Source organism: Pteropus medius, unplaced genomic scaffold, assembly GCF_902729225.1.
Source record: "Pteropus medius unplaced genomic scaffold, Ma_sr-lr_union100, whole genome shotgun sequence".
Classification (NCBI taxonomy): Eukaryota; Metazoa; Chordata; class Mammalia; order Chiroptera; family Pteropodidae; genus Pteropus; species Pteropus medius.
The window spans coordinates 9,702,889-9,721,993 of record NW_024351543.1 but is presented as its reverse complement, the minus strand read 5'-3'; the positions used below and the strand labels follow the sequence as shown (position 1 = coordinate 9,721,993).

General features: G+C 36.6%; 1 protein-coding gene across 3 annotated transcripts in view; it reads left to right on the top strand.

Moving 5' to 3' along the window:
* Positions 1 to 6,411: 6,411 nt before the first annotated feature.
* Positions 6,412 to 19,105, top strand: part of SNX4 (sorting nexin 4) — a 50,019-nt gene continuing 37,325 nt past the window's right edge. Inside the window, exons 1-2 of one of the 3 annotated variants that reach the window (XM_039843250.1) lie at positions 6,412 to 6,594; positions 16,810 to 16,931. In XM_039843250.1, coding sequence (XP_039699184.1) covers positions 6,451 to 6,594; positions 16,810 to 16,931 — 266 coding nt within the window. In that variant the 5' untranslated portion in view covers positions 6,412 to 6,450. Of the gene's footprint in view, positions 6,595 to 6,929; positions 7,014 to 16,809; positions 16,932 to 19,105 lie in introns of those variants that run through there. The other 2 variants (XM_039843252.1, XM_039843251.1) reach the window with 2 other exon arrangements.

Here is a 19,105-nt window from a genome sequence, read left to right as displayed (position 1 = left end):
AACATTTTATAAAACATGATCCTATATTTATGAATTATATTATGTATGTCCATAGGGTGGGGGGAAGACTGTTCAAAAATATAGTGCTTGCTTCTGAATCTCAGTATTATTGATAATTTTTATTTTCTTCTTTTTGCATGTTGGTATTTCCTGAGTTTTAAAAACGATCATGTACATTGTTTCTGTAGCAAGAAAAAAATTAAAAATCATTAAAAAAAAATAGTGTGATCCTTATCCACGGTATTATTTACAAACATGAATCTGGATAACCCTGTGGTAGGTATGTTGGCAGGAAGTTTAAGCGCCAGGTAGAAAGTTAGACTTCATGACTTCTGAAATTCCTTCTAATCTAATTGTGATTTTACATATTTCTGCACATACTTGTCATTGTATGTGTGTGTGTGTGTGTGTGTGTGTGTGTGTGTGTGTGTGTGACTGTGCATATGTTAGTGCAATTCTGTGTATCTGTAAATGTATGAATCATGTCTTTTTATTCTTTGATGCTTTGACATCTTGGGACTTTGCTGCCCCTCCCAGGGATCCTCAATTCCTAGAGGTAGTAAATGATTTGCTTACACGTGCATCTTTCATATGTAATCAACCAGTCAAGAGCCCATACTACCAACCACCTCCTTTATGGGCTCTTACCCTCTGGGCTACAAATCCCCTCTCCTAACCACCCCAGGGCCAGCTACCAGACAAGTGAGGACAGCCTTTATGGCCCAGAACCTGCTGAGATTATTTAAACTAACCAATCCTAAATCTGTTTATGCCACTGCACCCATTCTTTCCACAGAAACCACACTAAAAGCTGTGCCCATGTTTTCCCTTCACTCTGCTTCCCTGTGTGGTCCCCATGCCTATTTCTAGGGATCTGTGAGTATAAAAAAGTCTTTCTTCATGACAATCATTTCCACGTCTATGTGTCTTTCCATACCTGATGAAAACGAATCCTGAGTACCCTTAAACAGTGAATATATGTGACATACTTAGATCCTCTTCTACTACTAATTTCATTAAGCATAAACAAACACAGTTGGATGAGCTTTTGTTCTGGCAGCAATCCTATAACCTATAGTGTGGTTCCCTGAAATTGGGGTCTATTTTATTCTTCTCAGAGCAGATTCTTTACATATTTGTTTGGGACAGGGTGACCTATGTCTGTGAACTCCTAAAAAAAAAAAATCTCCCCAAATGATACACTCAAATGAATTTAATATAATTTTGGAGAAGAAAGTAAAACGACAGAACAAAACCAAAAAAACATCACCACCCTCTGTACACTCCCCCATTCCCAGTCAGAATTATGTAATAAATCCTTAGTAACTTTCGGGCAGCCCTAGTTTTCAAAGATCAGGCTTATGAATACCAAAGAAAACTGCATTACTAGAGACAATTGCCAGGTGCTTCTGAGGTTGCAAAGTACTCTTTCAGGTAAGCTGTTGCTCATATATACAATGTTAGTTGAGCGGTGCCACAGGCTCACTTGTTCCAAAGTACCCTGCCAATAATCTGCCACAGTGTTTTTTTCTAACCTATCTGGTTTGAGTTTCTTAGTTATAGTGTGAACAACTATTTGCTTCAGAAGACCTCTATCAAAGCATATTTAAGTCATCTGGGAGGGGAGAAATATTTCTGTCCTTTTGTGACTTTCATGATTTTTAGCTGCTGAAGATTCCAGTTGCTGGCTTGCTAGTAGGACTTTGGGGGAGTTTCTCAAGCCATAGGATTTAGGATATGGTTTTGGTGATTTGGGGTGTATATTCATTCCAGTCTTCTCCAGGGCATATAGGCATGAATCAGTTTGTATAACTGCCTTGGCAGACAAGGAGACTGCTTGGGACAGGGCAAGTGTTGCATGTTGCATGGTCAGTTGAATAGACGGGAGCTTCAGTTACAGCTCTGTGCTGCATAGAATAGAACCAGCTCTAGTCACATGAAGCTAACAGAGAAAATCCTGGAAGGATATCATGGAATTAAAGTCTGGTGATTCAGGCTTAGAAAGTCACAGAATCAAGGTAGCTCTGGAGACTTGGCACAGAGCCTATAGAAATTCATGGCTTGGAAACAGTCTGGCCCTAGCACTACCACTGGCCCGTTATTTGCTCAAATCTCCAGTATTCCCTCTTATCCAAGATTCAAAGTCCTGGGAGTTTCAGGGGCTGAGTGGTTGACTTGAAATAATTTGCCCAGAGATAGGATCTGAATTCTTCAGTTGTAATGGCTGCAATAGAAGGCACACAAAAAGACACACAAATTCCTCACACAATGGAGAATTTGCCCCAAAGGAAGATGGTAGTACTAACAGGAAGATGGCAAATTAGATATTATGCTGTGAACAAGGACAGATGTCATTGTACTGACATTAAAATGCGAGATGGGATGAGGTTGGGGCTGGTTGCTGGTCAAGGATGAAGGAGAGAGTTGGCTCCACAGTATAGTGGTTAGCACGTCTGCTTTACACGCAGAGGGTCCTGGGTTCATGCTCCAGGTGGAGCCACAGACCATACCCCGGGTGCGCAAGCCCCCAGTTGCACCAGCCCCTGGTTGCACGCCTCTAGAATGTGGGAGGAGATGCCCTTGTGTGTAGGAAGAGACGCCTTGCCTTCAGAGATCCAGTTCTTAAAAAGGGAAATGGCAACATCCATAGGTCAGGGGTGGAAGGGCAGGGGGGATATAAAAGAGGGGAATAAAAAAAGGGTGAAGGAGAAGGGTGTCCTTTCAGAGGAAGGAGACCGTGGGGCTCTGCCCAGAGAGCAGGAGGAGAATCCTGGGGAGGGGAGAACAGAACTAGAATGATGAAGAGCAAAAGAATAGGTGTTTCATGGTGTCCCTAGGCTAACACAGGAGCCCAATAAATATTTGCTAAATAAATGACAAAATGGAAATCTAAATCATGCTATTCAGATATGAGACTGAAGTTCCTCTGACTGGATGAGGTGGAGAGTGTGTCCTCACAGAGGGTGACTCATCCTTTGGGCTAGCCTGGCTAGTCACCCCTGCTTCTCAGACTTTTCCATTTCATTCTGGAGCAGTGACCTTAAGCCATCACCTAGTGTGGGGCTGGGGGTGGGGTGGGTATCCTTACTCAGTCTGAATCAGAAGAGCAGGGCATACCTGTATTCAAAATCTCCATGGACTTAGCCTTGGGCTTTCCCAGACTTTAGCCAGACTGGAGTGACTGCCTTATATTCCAAGGAAATGTGCTCCTCAATCTGGGTTCTCAGGTGAGAAATCAACCCTCGATTACTGCCAATTATTTGCCTCCTTTTCCAGAAGAATCTCTTTTTCCTCTCCCCCATGCAGAGCAGTACATTACAAGAGCTTGGATTCTGGTTGCCCTATAAATCTGGATTTGAATCTTAGGTCTTCTTATTTGCTCGCTGTGTGACCTTATCAAATATTACCTGAGCCTACTTCTTCCTCTGTGAAATGGCAAAAATATGCCTTTCAGGAGCATTTCATGAAAATGTACGTAAAGGGCCAAGCACATACAAACTGCAGGGCATGGTGTTCAAAAGATAGACATCAAAAAGTTCAAGATATCACCTCTTCTCCCACCTAAGGTTTTTTTTTTTTCCACATAAACACTAGTTATTATCTCTTTATCAAAAAGAATTTGTTAGCTTGTAGGCAGCCCCAAGGGTAAGACATATTGTCTAGTGGATACAAATATAAATTTTTGAGGATTATGTTATTTTGCAACAGACCAGAAATAATTCCTAAGGTACTATCAGAGCTTAAATGAAATCTTCCTTAAATTCTTCCATTTCTTATTTAGCCTAAAAAATATAACTGGTTAGGTACACAAATATGTTATGTAGAAGGATGGTCACTGCAGTGTTGTTTATAAAAGCGAAGTTTAGAATCAACTTAAATTATAACTATAAAGGATTATAAGAGAAAATAAATTACAGCAATTTTTTTTTTACGGTAGAACTCTATGTAGTCTTGAAGAAGATTCTGTAGAAATATATTCAATCTCATGGAAAGGTGCTCTTGCTGTATTAAGTGAATAAAATAAATTATAAAATAGCATTATAATGTGATTCCATTGTTATTATATGTATATGATAATGAAGGGGATATATGTTAAATGTTAACAGTGCTTTTCTTTGGGTGTGGGAGTATGGTTAGCTTTTATTTTTATGCATAACTACTTTCTAATTTTCCCGCAATAAACACATAAAATATGAATATAAAATAGGAGAAAATGATCATGTGATCCTTTTTGCCCTAATTTTAGATTCTCCACAAACTCTTTTGATTTGGTTTCTTCAAAGCCATCTCTTAAGAAAATATAGGGACAAAGTTATATGCCATTGAAAAACTTAAAATAGATATCAAAGGCAGTCTTGATTTTTTTCGCACACGAAAAGGGGTGTAAACGAAGGGGAAACAGTGCCCTTACTCTGTTTCAGTTTTTTTTTTTTTTTTTAATTTTATTTTTACTTTTATCAGTATTTACCCCTGGGCCGTAAGTTTTGGTTTCTTCAATTTCTTCTGGGATATCTTTTTCTTCTGTGCAACCTCCTCTTCTAGATTAGGAACAATCGACTCTTTTTCAGTGAGGATCATCTCAATGCAGCAGGGAGAGCTCATAAGGGGGTTAATCTGTCCACTGAGCTCTGTAAGTTCTGTGGGCATCTTGGGAACTTTGTTCACCTGGATGCATTCAATGACCAGAGAATCTACATCTAAACCCTTAAATTCAGTATCACTCTCTGCATTTTTAAGCACGTGCAACAAAAATTTAGCGCTCTTTTTAGGCTACCAACCCTGGGGCCAGCCCCACTGGCCTGCGCACACTTACCAACTCCTCTATTTTAATGATGGAATGGCACATATTGCAAATATTTGATATCCTTCAAATATTTGGTGGCTTTTCGGATATGCATACTCTTGATGGCCTGGGCAGTCACATGAGTGTTCTTAAATTGAAAGAAGATTCGAACCTCTTGATTTGCATGATTTTGTGAGGTTTTCTGGGTTAAGTGAATGAATAGCTAACCATAAACAACCACCTTAGGCTGCTTATGGGAAAAAATGTTTTAATTCCTTCCTTCCCTCCCTCCCTCCCCTCTCTCTTTCTTCTTATTTCCCCAGAAACTGCAGATAGCACTGTAGCCTTCCCTCAGGTGACACTTTGTCCAGAGCCTTTTTTCTTGTTCCTACCACCTGCAGGATGAGATTCTCAAGTCATCAGCCCAGAGAAATTATCCTGATGGCTCTAGAACCTAATTTTCTCCGTATTTATCTCAAAACTGGAAAAAGGGCACAGGGTAGTAAATACAATCTGTCCCTGGAAAGATATCTATCCCTCCTGTTATAAAATATTCTCCTGATTTAAAAATGTTTCCTGAGAATTTGCCTAGCATGAATAATCTCTAATAAGCTGATAAAATGCCTTCAAACATTTATTGAATGTCCTAGGTTTGGTAAGAGAAAAATATAGTAAGATAGGGTCCCTGTCTTAAAGGAGTCCAAAGTCTAGTTGGGGCAGACAGACAATTATAAATAATTGTAAAATAATATGAGAAAGGTCAATAACCAATTTATGACAATGTAATATCAGCGCTTAGATTTGATAACTAAAGGTTTTAGGGTGAATGAGAAATTCACCACCAGGCCAGAGAAAACATGCAAAGAGGAGGAAGAAATTGTGCACCACAGCTTGAAATAGCTAAGTATTTCGGCATAAAGACCAGTTTTTCTCCTTGAAAAGTGATGACCAGATTTCGTATAGGAGGTACCTCAGGGTATTCACAGTCTGGCATACCTAGTGAGCGTTTACCATCACTTTACCACAGCGAATGCTTGTCAAGGAAGCGGTTACGCAAATTCGAAATGTTTGTAGAAAATTATCAGAAATCTCCTGGGCTTCATGAAATACTTAAAATAGAAATCAAACACTGCTTCAGTCAAGCCCTTCACCACTCTCAAACACTTGGAAGTGTTACCTTTTGCTGAATGAGTTACTCAACCTTCTGAAAGTTAATAATTTATCCTGCTCTGATCTTTCTAGAGAAAAAAACAATGAATAATGGCAGGCAAGACAGAGGAGAAGAAGAATGTCAGACAGCGGCCTCCAATTTCTTTTGAGTTTCAAATTTTCTTTAGGTGATCACCAATACCTACTCTGGTCTTCACCTTCCCCTTGCCTTTCTCGATTTCTCTCCTTCCATCAGTTCTCCCGGATTTCGGGATCTCCTGGCTTAGTAGCTGAAGTTTCTTTGCAGGTCCACCTTTGCACATTAGCCCCAGCGCCAACTCCAGCCCTAGCCCAGGAGCCCTCATAGACTCTGCCACCCGGAGCAGGCCGGGGCGGGGAGTGGCGGCGGTGACGGAGGGGGCGGGGCCTAGAAGGCCACGGCGGGGCGGAGGGGCGGGACGAAGGGGCGGGGCGGAGGGCGCGCAGGCGCACTGGACCCGCGGCGCCGAACTGCAGCCATGGAACAGGCACCTCCGGATCTCCAGCGGCTTTTGCATCCCGCGCCTCTGGAGCCACTGGGTCATCCCGACGCTGGGCTGGAGGCTGCGGTTGGTGAGGAATCAGAGGGGGCCCGAGGCGATGAGGGCGCCGGGGACGGCACGGTGAGGAGAAGGGGCGGCAGACGCCGCCCGGCCTGTGTCGTGGCCTAGCGGGCTGGGATAGGCTGCCGGGGGCCGGTGGGCTCGGCTGCGAGGCCCAGCGGTGACCGGGAAGCGGGGCAGAAAGGCGGGCCTACAGGTGTAGTGGCTCAGTGGAAAAAGAGGGCCCTGGCCAGGACCTGCCAGGCCAAGAGGGGAACGTCGAGAGGACGGCAGCGACGGGAGCGGAGGGTATCTCTGGGTGCGGTTACGTGGGCGTGGAGGTGGACGCCCGGGACGGGCCAGGCTGGATGGAGCAGGTGCTGTTTTCACAGGTCCGGGAGCCGGGAGGTTTGGGCCTGGAGAAGACCCTGATGTTTCTGGCAGTCTGGCAAGGAGTTGTGCAGAGGACGTGGCTTAATGGAGGCATCGTGGAGAATGGGGTGGGGAGTGGGCAGCAGTGTTTGAGAAAGAAGAGAATGGGGGACTCGAGGAACAAGTCTGGGGCAATAAGGGTGGTTGGCTTGGTGCCGCCTTTAGGAAATTGAAGATAGTGTTAGATTTAAGAAAAAGTACACGTTAAAAAATTTTAGACTCCTTATTTGGCTGTAATTTCTTCATTTGTAGCTCAGTGCTGTATTTCCCAATGGAGACATCATAGGTATCCCATGTAGCTGCTCTGTAAAGTCCCTTTGGTAATTAGTAATTTTCATTTGCTTGAGGAGAAGAAAAAAATGCAGCATTTTATATTTGTAATTGCTTTCATCCCAAAATGTTTTCACGCATGATGGGTAGACCAGGTTAAATGAAGTGTTTCAAAAACTCCGTCTAGTTAGTGCTCCACATAAGACCACTCTACCTTGAGTGTGCATTGCTCATCCGTTTTGCTTCCTTTTTTTTTTTCTGGAACAGGTGTTAGTGCTCATGTAAAATTGCCTTATGATAGATGGATAAAGAAAATTTAAACTCATTTGCTGATTGCAACTAGGAAGAATTCATGTTTAGAGACCAGATAGCTGGAGACTTCAACACAGGAATTGAAGGTTTTTGCCTACTTGAGGGCAAAATATATAGAGAGTAGCATGAAGACTTTTGGGGTGAATTTTAAGTTTTTCCTTTATTTTTTTCTAAATTCTAGAATTATTTGTGGAGAGGTTAGGATCTCATTAAATATGAGAGAGGTGTGTGTATTCTGTAGTGCATAATTACAGCTCTTACATGATTTACTTTTTATTCAGGTTCCCATCTGTAACTTAGTTTTTCTTTCTTTCTCTTAAAAAAATTATTATGAAGTATGTCATTAATGCAGAGAAAGTTCACACAAAATAATTTTCAGTTCCTTTGAAGCCTGTATGTTCTCCTGGGTTATATCCATTTCCTCCACCACAGAGGTAATCAGTATTTTGAATTTTATATTAACAGTTCTCTTGCTTTTCTTTATAATCTTTATCAGTATGTATTCCTAAACAATATATTGTTTAATTTTACCTTATTTTGAAATTTACATAAGTGTAATAATTATAGTATGACTTCCTTTCTTTGCTCAATATTGTTTTTGAGATCCATCCAAAATGTGACTTGGTGAGTTTCTATTTGTGGCTTTATAGTATGCCATTTAATAGATAATTCTACAGTTGATTTCTCCTTCTGTTTACAGATGGTGGGTTGTTAGAAGATTCTTGCTATTTCTAAAAAATTGCCACTACCATGAACTTCTTCCTATATATCTCTTGGTGCAAATGTCTGAGAGTCTAATATAAACTTAGGAGAGGAGTTGCTGAATTGTAAGGTAGTAGCATGTTCAACCCTAGTAGGTAGTGCCACAATGTTTTCCAAAGTGACTATACCAGTTTATACTCCCATCAGTAGTGCCTTATCAATACTTAATATTTTCAGAATTTAAAATATTTGTTGGTCATGTGGATACGTGTTAAAGTGATTTAGGTTGTTTCAGAAGTAAGAAGTGTATCTTTCGTTAGCTACATCATGAGGTTAATTTGGTTATGATGATAAAAATTTGGTAATTTTTTTTGTGAAATCCTTTAGAGACAAGTAGTATGAAGTTGAAACTATAGTATAAAATCCATTTAGGCTAATTTAAAAGTGATTCTAAATATCTCATTTAAAAAATCTGTGTGTGTTCACTTTAAGATATGTGAAAACCCAAAGATGACATTATTCAGTAAAAGTTGTAGTTACATAGACTCTTTAGGAAGATGTTTGTGCTCCAAGAGACCATCCGTTAGTGACCAAATTTAGAGCATTTCCTAAAACATCTCCCCAATTATGTAATTCAGAGACATAAGACATTTGGGCAAATATTTCAGAATCACCAGGAAGTTTTCCTTTTGTTCATTCCCAGTTGAGATTGTTATAATTATAGTCATGTTGCTACTGTTACTGATAGGAATGTGTTCTGTGCAGAAAGGTAAGTTACATTTGTCGTTTGTGTGCTCTATGCACTTATAAGGCTCTTTGGTTTAATTTTCAAAATTACCCCCCAAAGATAGATAAAGATGAAGCTGAGGCTCAGAAATAAGTGATTTGGCCAAGGTCACAAGGTAGCGGCATGGCTGGGATTCGGACTCAGGTGTGCTTGGCTTTGAAATCAGTGCTCTGTCCCTAACCTTTTTGGCTCCAGGCACTGGTGCTTCTGTGAGAATTTAATGCCTGATGGTCTGAGGTGGAGCTGAGGTGGTGATGCTTGTGCTGGGGAGCGACAGCAAATACAGATGAAGATTCGCTGACTCGCCTGCTGCCCAGCTCCTCCTGTGAGGCCTGGTTCCCAACAGGCCATGGACTGGTACTGTTCTGCGTCCAAGGGGTTTGGGGACCCCTGCATTAAACCATATGGCTTCATTCCAAAAAAACCAATAATAATAATTAAAAATAGTCTTGTAAATTGCTCCAATACTGTATTTAAATTTTTTTTTTAAGTTAAGTTGTAGTTTTAAGAAGAAAAAAAAATATAAAGGTTGTGTTGCTTTATCAAGCCTTTTTTTTTTTTTAACCACAAAGATGTCTATACAGATAGTGTACAGAGATGGCAGAAAGCTCACCTCATCAGTTTTATTTTCAGTTCTCCAAATTTTGGACTGAGTAATTTGTACTAATTGTCCTACATCTAGGGGTAGTGGAAACAAACACTGCCTAAGAGTTCTAAGTTTCTTCTGGTTTTAAACGTTACTAATTCTTTAAATTTGGCTATAAGCTCTTATTTTGTAGTCTCTTCTTTTTCTTTCTGTTATTCTTTAGTCCTTTTTCTTTCCATTGTTTAATTAGAGGTATCCTTCCTTTTCCTTTTGTGCTTTTTCCCTGTAAGGAAGAATGCATTCTTTTTTAAGTATTGTCAGTTCTATTTTAAGTATTTTAGAAAATGGAAAAATTAGGGAGGAATCTAATCTCCAAGACAGTAGTAATCAGTCCTGACAGAAGAGAGAGGAAATAGCAAGGGAATGGAAGTAAGAATACTTCTTTTTTAGGATGGTATATTCCATTGAGTTGGCATTTAAAAGTATTTGCCTGGAGAAGAACCACTGCCTGAGCAATCTTTTGGAGGGAGAGCACTCTAGTCCTGGGAGTACTGGTGGAGGCAAAGAGTGCTTGAGCAACTGGTGCTTAAAAATTCCTGTATAATTAGTACCTTCGCTGATTGGCAGCAAGGAACTGAGTGGAAGTAGGCCAGAACTGGGAGTAGACTTTGCGGCATTTCTGGGTGAGAGTAACAATGGAAAAGAAAATGTATAGGCGTAGTTAACAGAGTTTATCAGTTTAGCAGCAGATGATTAAATCATACTCAGGAATGTTTTTCTTGTTTTCTCCCTCAGCAGCTCTCAGATATTTTTGAAGGCAACTCATAGGACAAAATATATTTTACATTACAATCAGCATACATACACTTTAATACATGTGTTGTTTCAAGAAACAATGCTTAACCATTACTTCATGCAATGCCCTCTGATATTTTTTCTGTTTTTATCATTAAAAAGAAATGTTGGTATCAACCCCCCCTAATTAATTTCATGAACCATGTGTTGTAACTCAGTTTGGAAAACTGTTCAAACTTATACTTTTTAAAATTTTAACTTACAATTTATTTTAAGTAAAAATTAATATTTTCTGAGTAACTATGCTCTTTTTAAAAAATATATTTTTATAGATAAAAAATGCAAGAAAACAGGCCCTGTATTATAACCCTATTTTTCTTAGTTTTTTAAGAAATCACAGTTCAAGTAAACTTCACTATTAGGCCTAAACACTTTTTTTGGTGGCGGGATGGGATGGATGGGGCCTAATACCAGCTACCTTTGACTCAACGCAGACATATCTCGTAAGGGGAGTAGATCCAATGGATGATAGTTTGTAAGCTTCAAATTTCTGACCTATTTCAGTAATACAGAAGCATCACACCTAGAAAAAAAGATTCTAAGGAAGTATACCAATATATCGACCGTGAATAGCACTGGGTTATGGGGTACAGGTGATTTATATTTACTTAATTTTTTTCCTATACTTTTCACTTTTTATGCATTAGTATGTATTAGCTTTCATAACCCGAAAAACTTAAATCTACAAATAATAGGTGCTAGGTAATACTTGAGCTCTTGCTTATGTACTAGGCAACTTTAAAAACTCTTTACATGCATTACTCATTAAATGTTGTCAACAACATTACGTGTTAGGTACTTTTGTTTCCATTTTACAGATGAGGAAACTGAAGCAGAGAGGTTAAATAATTTGCCCAGAATTACACAGCTAATCTATGGTTGAGATGGGATTCAAATTCTGGCAAGCTGGTTAACTAACCTGAGGGAGAATTGATCCTCTTCTAATTACACACTTTTATATTTTCCTGATTACCTGCTTGGCCTGATGCTACACCGGTTTCTCTTGTGTTTGTCCATTGCCACAGGGAATTTAAAACATTTGCATTTATTATCTGAACTGGCTTTATTTTTAGTTGATTTTATTCTGTCATATTTTATACTTTATTTTGGTTTCTGTTTTTGGGTCTTCCTTAATAAAACCATAATTTCTTTGGTTTTATCTCTGCAATGAATTGGAAGGCATGTATCTTTGTTTTTTTCCTTCTCCAAAACAACTGAGACAAATTACTTATGTAAATGTAATGACTTTAAATTTTTTTTGAAATAATGTCATCTATACAAGTGATCTCAAATTTATATAAACAAGCATAGTACAAAGAATCCTTTCCCCCAAATTTAAGAGTAAGCTGCTGTGAATTTGAGAGTAAGCTACTATCATGATACTCCCTCATCTCATCCTCCAAATTTTTAGTATTTCAAGGGCAAATAAGGACACTCTCCTGTATAACTACAGTACTGCCATCAAAATCAGGAAAATAACTGATAAATTACTACTATCTAATCCTTTGTTCAGAGCAAAGTGATCCAGTTCAAATACATGCATTACATTTAGTTTTATTTTCTCTCCAGTCTGCTCCCATGTGGAAGTTTCTCAGTCTTTACTTTTGTGACTTTGATCCTTTTGAGGATTAGAAACCAGTTATTTTGTAGAATGTCCCTCAATTTGGATTTGCCTGATGTTTTCTCATGATTAAAGTCAGGTTATGTGTCTGGCATAAATTGCCACTAAAGTGATGCTGTGTTCTTCTAATGGAATCTTACCAGTTTGTACATGATTTGGATTTACCCTAAAACTTTGATCACTTTTTCTGCTAGGTTTCTCTAATATAAAGTTATTCTTTTTTTCCTTTGTAATTAATAGTTTGGGAACATACTTTGAAACTATGAAAATATCTTGTATTTATTTGTTTATTTCAGTATGGACTCATGGATTTTATTTTTAAAGAACTTTATTAAGGTATAATTCATATACCATAAAATTCACTCATTATAAGTATATAATTTAGTAATTTTTAGTAATTTGCAGAATTGTGCAGCCGTCACTGCAACCCAGTTTTAGAACATTTTTGTCCTCCCCCACAATCCCGCCTCCTTCCTCTTTGTAGTTAATTCCCCTTGCCACCCTTAGCCTTAGGCAGCCACTGTGCTTTCTGTATATGTTTGTTTTTTTGAGGTATTTCATGTCAGTGGAATCTTACAATGTGTCAGCCTTATAATGTTTTTGAGATTCATCCATGTTATAGTATGTATTAGGAGTTCCTTTTTTATTACTGAATAATTTTTGATTGTGTGGATATATCACATTTTATCTGTTCATCATTCGATGGACATTGGAGTTGTTTTCAGTTTTAAGCTGTTATGACTATTACTGCTGTGAACATTCATTCACATGCAAGTTTTTGTGTGGATATGTGTTTACCTTTTTCTAGAGTTAGATTTGTAGGAGTATAATTGCTGGGTTATATGGTAAGTTTATATTTACTTTTTAAGAAACTGCCACTTTTCCAAAGTAGACATACCATTGAACATTACCACCAACATTATACGAGGGTCATATTTCTCCATATCCTTGTCAGCTTTTGGCGTTGTCTGTTTTTTTTTTTTTTTTTGGCCATTCTAATGAGTGTAAAGTGTTTTAATTTTCATTTTCCTAATGACTGATCGTGTTGAGAATCATTTCATGTACTCATTGCCATTTGTATGTCTTCTTTGGTAAAATATCTATTCAGATCTTTTGTTCATTTTTTAAGTTGTCTTATTGAGTTGTACATGTTGTTTAGATATTCTGGATGCAAGTCTTTAAGCAGATAATATGACTTGCAGATATTCCTCGCACCTCCACCCCACCTCTAGTTTGTGGCTATTTTCTTTTTCTTTATGGTTTCTTTGAAGAGCAAAAGTTTTTAATTTTGATGAAGTCCCGTGTGAAGGCAATTTTTTCTTTTATGGATTGTGCTTTTGGTGTTGTGTTTGAAAACTCTTTGCATATCCAAAGATTGTGAAGTTTTTCTCTTAGAAATTTCAGCTTTAGCTCTTATATCTGGTAGTATAAGTTATTTTGAGTTAATTTTGCATATGGTATGAGTTAAAGGGTCTAAAATTTGGTGTGGGGGGCGGGCGTGTGGGTACTAAGCTGTCTCAGCACAACATGTTGCAGACTCTTCTTCCCTTTTGACCTGCCTTGGTGTGTTTATTAAAGACAATTGACCTTAAATGTAAGGATTTATTTCTGGATTCTTATTTCTGTTCCATGGATCTCTGTCTCTTCTTTGCTAATACCACACTGCCTTGCTTATTTTAGCTGTTTAATAAATTGAAACCAGATAGTATAGTTCCTGTAACTTGTTATTTTTCAAAATTGTTTTGGCTATTCTAGGTCCTTTGTATTTATATATAAATTTTAAGAACCATTTATCAGTTTCTACAGAAAATCCTGCTGGGATTAAGTATGAGATTAAAGAACAATGTGTTAGTATGTTTTATAATATTCAAGCATGTTCTATGCATGATGCTAATTTGTCATTTATTATTGTGAAGTCTAAGGCAAATCTGGTCTTTATTCTTTTGTAGTGATCTTGTTTCTTATTTTTCTGCCTTAATTTTGTTAGGAATTTTTTTTTCTTTAAGCTGAAAATGTTTAAGTTTTTTAATCCATTAAACGTGGCCCATACCTTGCAAAAATTTGAAGCCCTAGAATTTTTTTCAATCCAGGAAGGATTTTTGTTTGTTTCTGTTTTTATACTGAAGGTTATTATTTCTGTTTTGTTTCTTCTCATTTCTTCTTCAAGAACTTCCGTTAATTAAACATTGGTTCTTAGTTTTCCTTTTTTTATCATCTTTCGTCATTTTTACTTTTTTAGGTCTTTGTTCTCAGCATTCTGGCAGACCTTCTTACTGATTTGATTTCTTGCAATATTAGTTTTACTGCCCAAAATATATTTTTGCTATTTTATTTTTCTTTTCATTCTTTTCTGAGTTAGCTCCATGTTCATTTCAATCTGCTTATTTTTTTTGCCTGTTTTAATTTTATCTTTTTTCTATAATTTTCAATATAACAGTATAATATCTTTTAGTATGTAATTTAAATAAGATTAAATTAAATGCTATAGACACTCTACTTTTTTCATATACAGCCCTAAAAATTATTATATTAAGGTTAGCCTTCATTTTTTTTTTTAAATCTTAAAGAGCACCTGAGATGGACAGAAGCTCACTAGAGGGTTGAGGATTTCTCATGCAAGCAAGCAGTGAACTACTGAACTCAGGCACCTCGTTTCAGTTATCCTCTCTTTCCTAATGACTGGCATTGTGGATACTCAATAAATATTTAGTTATCGAACTAATAGTTTCTTATTGTCCCTTTTATCACTATTATGTGCTTTATGCTTACTTTTACTGTCTTCACTTTGCAACATTTAAAAAACTTAAAATAGATTATATTTATTTTTACTCATTGAATTGGAAATAATTTCATCAGCCTTTTAAATATATCAATTTTCTACATTTATTTAGTTTTAGATAGTTATTTAATCTTAAGTCAGGTGGAAAGTAGTGATTCACACATCTGACACCTACAATTGGGACATTATTCCTTTGGATACAAGTATAGCATCACTCTTTCTTTAATGATATTCTTCACTCTGGTAAGAGTCTATTTTGAATACATCTAAAATATTGTATCTCTCTTTAAAATATGTCCCTGGTCTCATCTTCCAGTCATCAAATCAATTCATTTCTAAATCTATTGAATGTGTTTTAGCAATTGTGATATCAGTTGGATTATTCTTGGCACTGTTTGTGCTTTAGTATTGACAGCAATTTTATATCATCTTTTAAACCCTGCTGGTATTATTGTGCCATTCTTTAGTTTTTTTGAAAGCTGATGGTATTCTCTTAGGTTTTTTTTTTCCTTCTATGAAATTGCGTGGCATAACAGAGTGAATTCATGACTCATATGCATTATCTTTTTGTCTGGAAATATAATTTGCTTTATCAGTCATGTGCTTACGGAATTCAGGGAATTTTTAACTGAAATCGAAGGCAGTAAGTCATAGTGCTTGCCTGTTGGCCAAAATTATGATTTTTGTATGCATATCTCAACCAGTGAGGACTTCACAATCTTTATGTTGAGTGGTTTGTGCTTATGTAATTTCTTGAGCTTTCTTTTAATTGAATGATTTCTCCTGTCTCTTATTTTATCTTAGTACATAAACATACAACTTATATTTTATAAAAATGTCTTGTTTGATGACTGCTTTTATTGACTAAAAACATTCTCTGTCCTTTATCTTCTTTTAGCATTTTTACTTTCTCCATTTTTCTTCAGCATTATGGAGCACTTCCTAAGTGTCGTCATCTTTATTTATCACTGATTTAACTTTTTGCACTACCACATAGCTTTTTCTGTTATAGCACATAAGCTTAATTTTCTGTGTAAAGTATCACCCTGGGTTTTAACTGCATGCAGCTTTTTCTTTTAAACTTTGGTGCATTCATCTTTCAATTATATCACTTCTCCCAAATTTCTCCCAATTATAATATAGTACAATGTTTTTAATTAAAACCCACCTCTGAGCAACGGAGTTAAAAACCAAAGCACATGGGTCTCACTTTGTTTCCTTGTTTAGACTTGGAGTTACTTTGGGTATACTTAAGCCCCTACTTAAGTGGCGCACTTCTCACACATACTGCCTATGACACACCAGTGATGTGTTTGTTGTTTTTAGTCCTTTCATATAGACCTGGGGATATTCTAGTGGGAAAAAGAAAAGCATCTTCTTCTCCCTTCCCTTCTCAAATCCTGCTGCTGACTCACAGGTGGAGCCTGTTAACCACTGCCAAAAAAGTTTAGGTAAATTTAAAGTTGAATATAAGATGACTCCTGCTTTAAAAAAAAAAAAAAAAAATTAAACTGCCTACTGAAAATCTTTTCTTTTGGCATATGTATAGTATCTTATTTTTGCGAGAGCTTGGTAAAATAAAAAATTAGATATCAATATTGAGACTCATTCATCTTTCTACAAAGTGTTCTTAGATTTTTTTTCTTATGTATTTCTATATAGATTTATTCTTGGTCACTTACATGAAATGTCTATATTTTATTTTTTCACTTATTTTATCTATGCTTTAATAATTAAATATATCTAAATAGCTTCTGGAAAAGCTTAATGTGCTACAATATGCTGATAAAGTGAGACATATCATTTGTTGCTGTCATTTAGCTAATCCCAGCAATTTAAGAATTACAAGGAGCTAGCTTGAAATATATACCAATAATGGATTTTATTATAATAGCTGGGACGTTTTTCATTACCATCTTAAAGGTGTTATTATTCCTTTTGTTTTTATCCAGATGACAGAAAACAATTTTTGGTTGAAGAAGATAGAAATTAGTGTGTCAGAAGCAGAAAAACGAACTGGAAGAAATGCCATGAACATGCAAGAGACATATACTGCTTACCTCATTGAAACAAGGTAAGTGATCAGAATTAGGCCTGGGTTTGGATAGAAGCAGCTTTGGTAGCTGCGAGTGTAAATTCTATGGTATAACGGAATTGTTTACAGGTCACTGTCTTTTTAGGGATTGTGGGGTTTTTTTTTGTTGTTTCTTTGCTTTTTATCAAGTAAATTGAGGTTTGTCTTTTACTATGGTATTCTTGGTAGCTATATTCTAATGTGCTTGTTTTAGGGGAGAGGGAAGGTTAATAGAATACTTTGCATCCTGGAGTGTTACTTGACACATGCTTTGGTGGAGTTCCTGGTGTTATATACAGTCCTTGTGCAATTTTGAGAAAAGTTACCAGGTTCTCAGGGGCGTATTAAGTGGATTTAGGTAAGTGGAGGTGGTTGACAAAGAAGTCTAGAAGGAGAGAATAAGTCATTTTAGGATAGTCGGGAGTTACAGAGATATTAACAGGAAAAAAATTGAGGCTGCAACATTAGACCTTGGGGGTAAAATTGACAAGATAAAATAAAACACGGAGTAAGAAATCAAAACTCACCAGAAAAATTGTCTTATACCTCATAAGGAAAACGTTAAAGGAATTAGATTGTTTTGTCTAGAGAAAGGCAAGGGAAGACTCAATTTATTTTGCTCGTTATAAACAGTTTATATAAAGACTACACTGACTGGTTCTTTTCTCTTTGCAGACTGAGCAGAAATACTTTCAATTAAAACAGATATGAAATAACTTTATGATAGTAAAGTAGAATAATAGAAGTACCAGACCTAATTGACTAAGAGTTATAACCGTGTTTTAAAGTGAATACATTTTTAAGGAAAAAAATTAAAAACCCTTCATTTTCATAGGCTTTACCAAAAGTCTCCGAGCTTGCCTTAAGGCTGAACCCTGTAACTTTTCAAGGCTTTCTCCAGGTCTGTGGTTCTACCCAAAATGAAAGTTAAAATCTTGGTGAAAGTTGTTTAATTTGTGGACAATTCTGAAAATCCTCTTTGTAAGTATAGTTTCCTTTCTCCACTAAAAAAACAAAAGCAAAAACAAGAGAAATTTGTGTGCAATAGGAATTTTAGAAAAAGAGAGAGGTAAGGTGGATTTTTTAAAAATTTGGTCATTTTGTGACATGTATCACAAAGATTTTTAAGGTGATTAAAAAAAAACATGGTCCCATGAGAGGGGTTATTTATTTTTTTTAAATTAGCCACTTAAAAAATCATACTTTAGAAATTAATGTTATCTCTAGCTTTCTAAATAAATTTTTTAAGTTTAAAACGAATAAGGATATTTTAGTATGTGCCTATTTCTTTACCCAGTCAAACAATGAAATTAGCCGTTGATTACTTTTACTGCTGGAACAGCTCTTGATTTGAATAATCTGGAATAATTTATAGTTGTTTACTCTTGACTATGAAATGAATAGAGTATTATATGTTGGAACTGGAAGTTAGAAATGACCATACATGAGTAAGATAGCTACACTCCAAATACATATTTAGGTAGATCATCAGTAAATGTGTGGTACACAGACATATTATTGAGTTGATTTTCCTGATTGTATTTCGTTATAAATTTATTTTAAAATGGTGATTCTCCAACTTTAAAATATATAGGAATCACTTGGAGAATTTGTTAAGCCAGATTTTGGGTGGGGTCCAGGAATTTACATGGACCATACTTTTGATTACGTTTTAAAATACAAAGGCTTTAAATTTTAAGGTAGTCAAATTTAGCTGACTTTTTCCTTTATTATTGTGTTTTCTCTATTTTAAGAAATTTTTGCTTACCCCATATCATATAATTATTCACTTTGAGAATTGCTATTTTGAATAGATTATTAGATTAGTGCTGATTATTTTGTTGAACATCTACTGTGCCTCTAAGGTTCACTGACCTTCAACAACTCCAGAACTCTTGAATTTCTAAATCATGTAGGATTCTTTCTGTAATTTAGTGTTATACAGATAATCTTGGACAATATGAATATTATTGGGCCTCGATAAGAACTAAAAGTTGAACTTTTATCATTATAGAAAGCAGAAAGCCCATTTAGCCATTGCCAATAGTGTTATAGTTTAGTAGGCTAAGATTAAATAAGCCTAAAATTAGTGGTTTTTAATTTCTCCAGGGATTTTGTGTTTTCATGTTCATAAAATATGAACCCTTTAAAAATTGATAAGAACATGCCTCTTT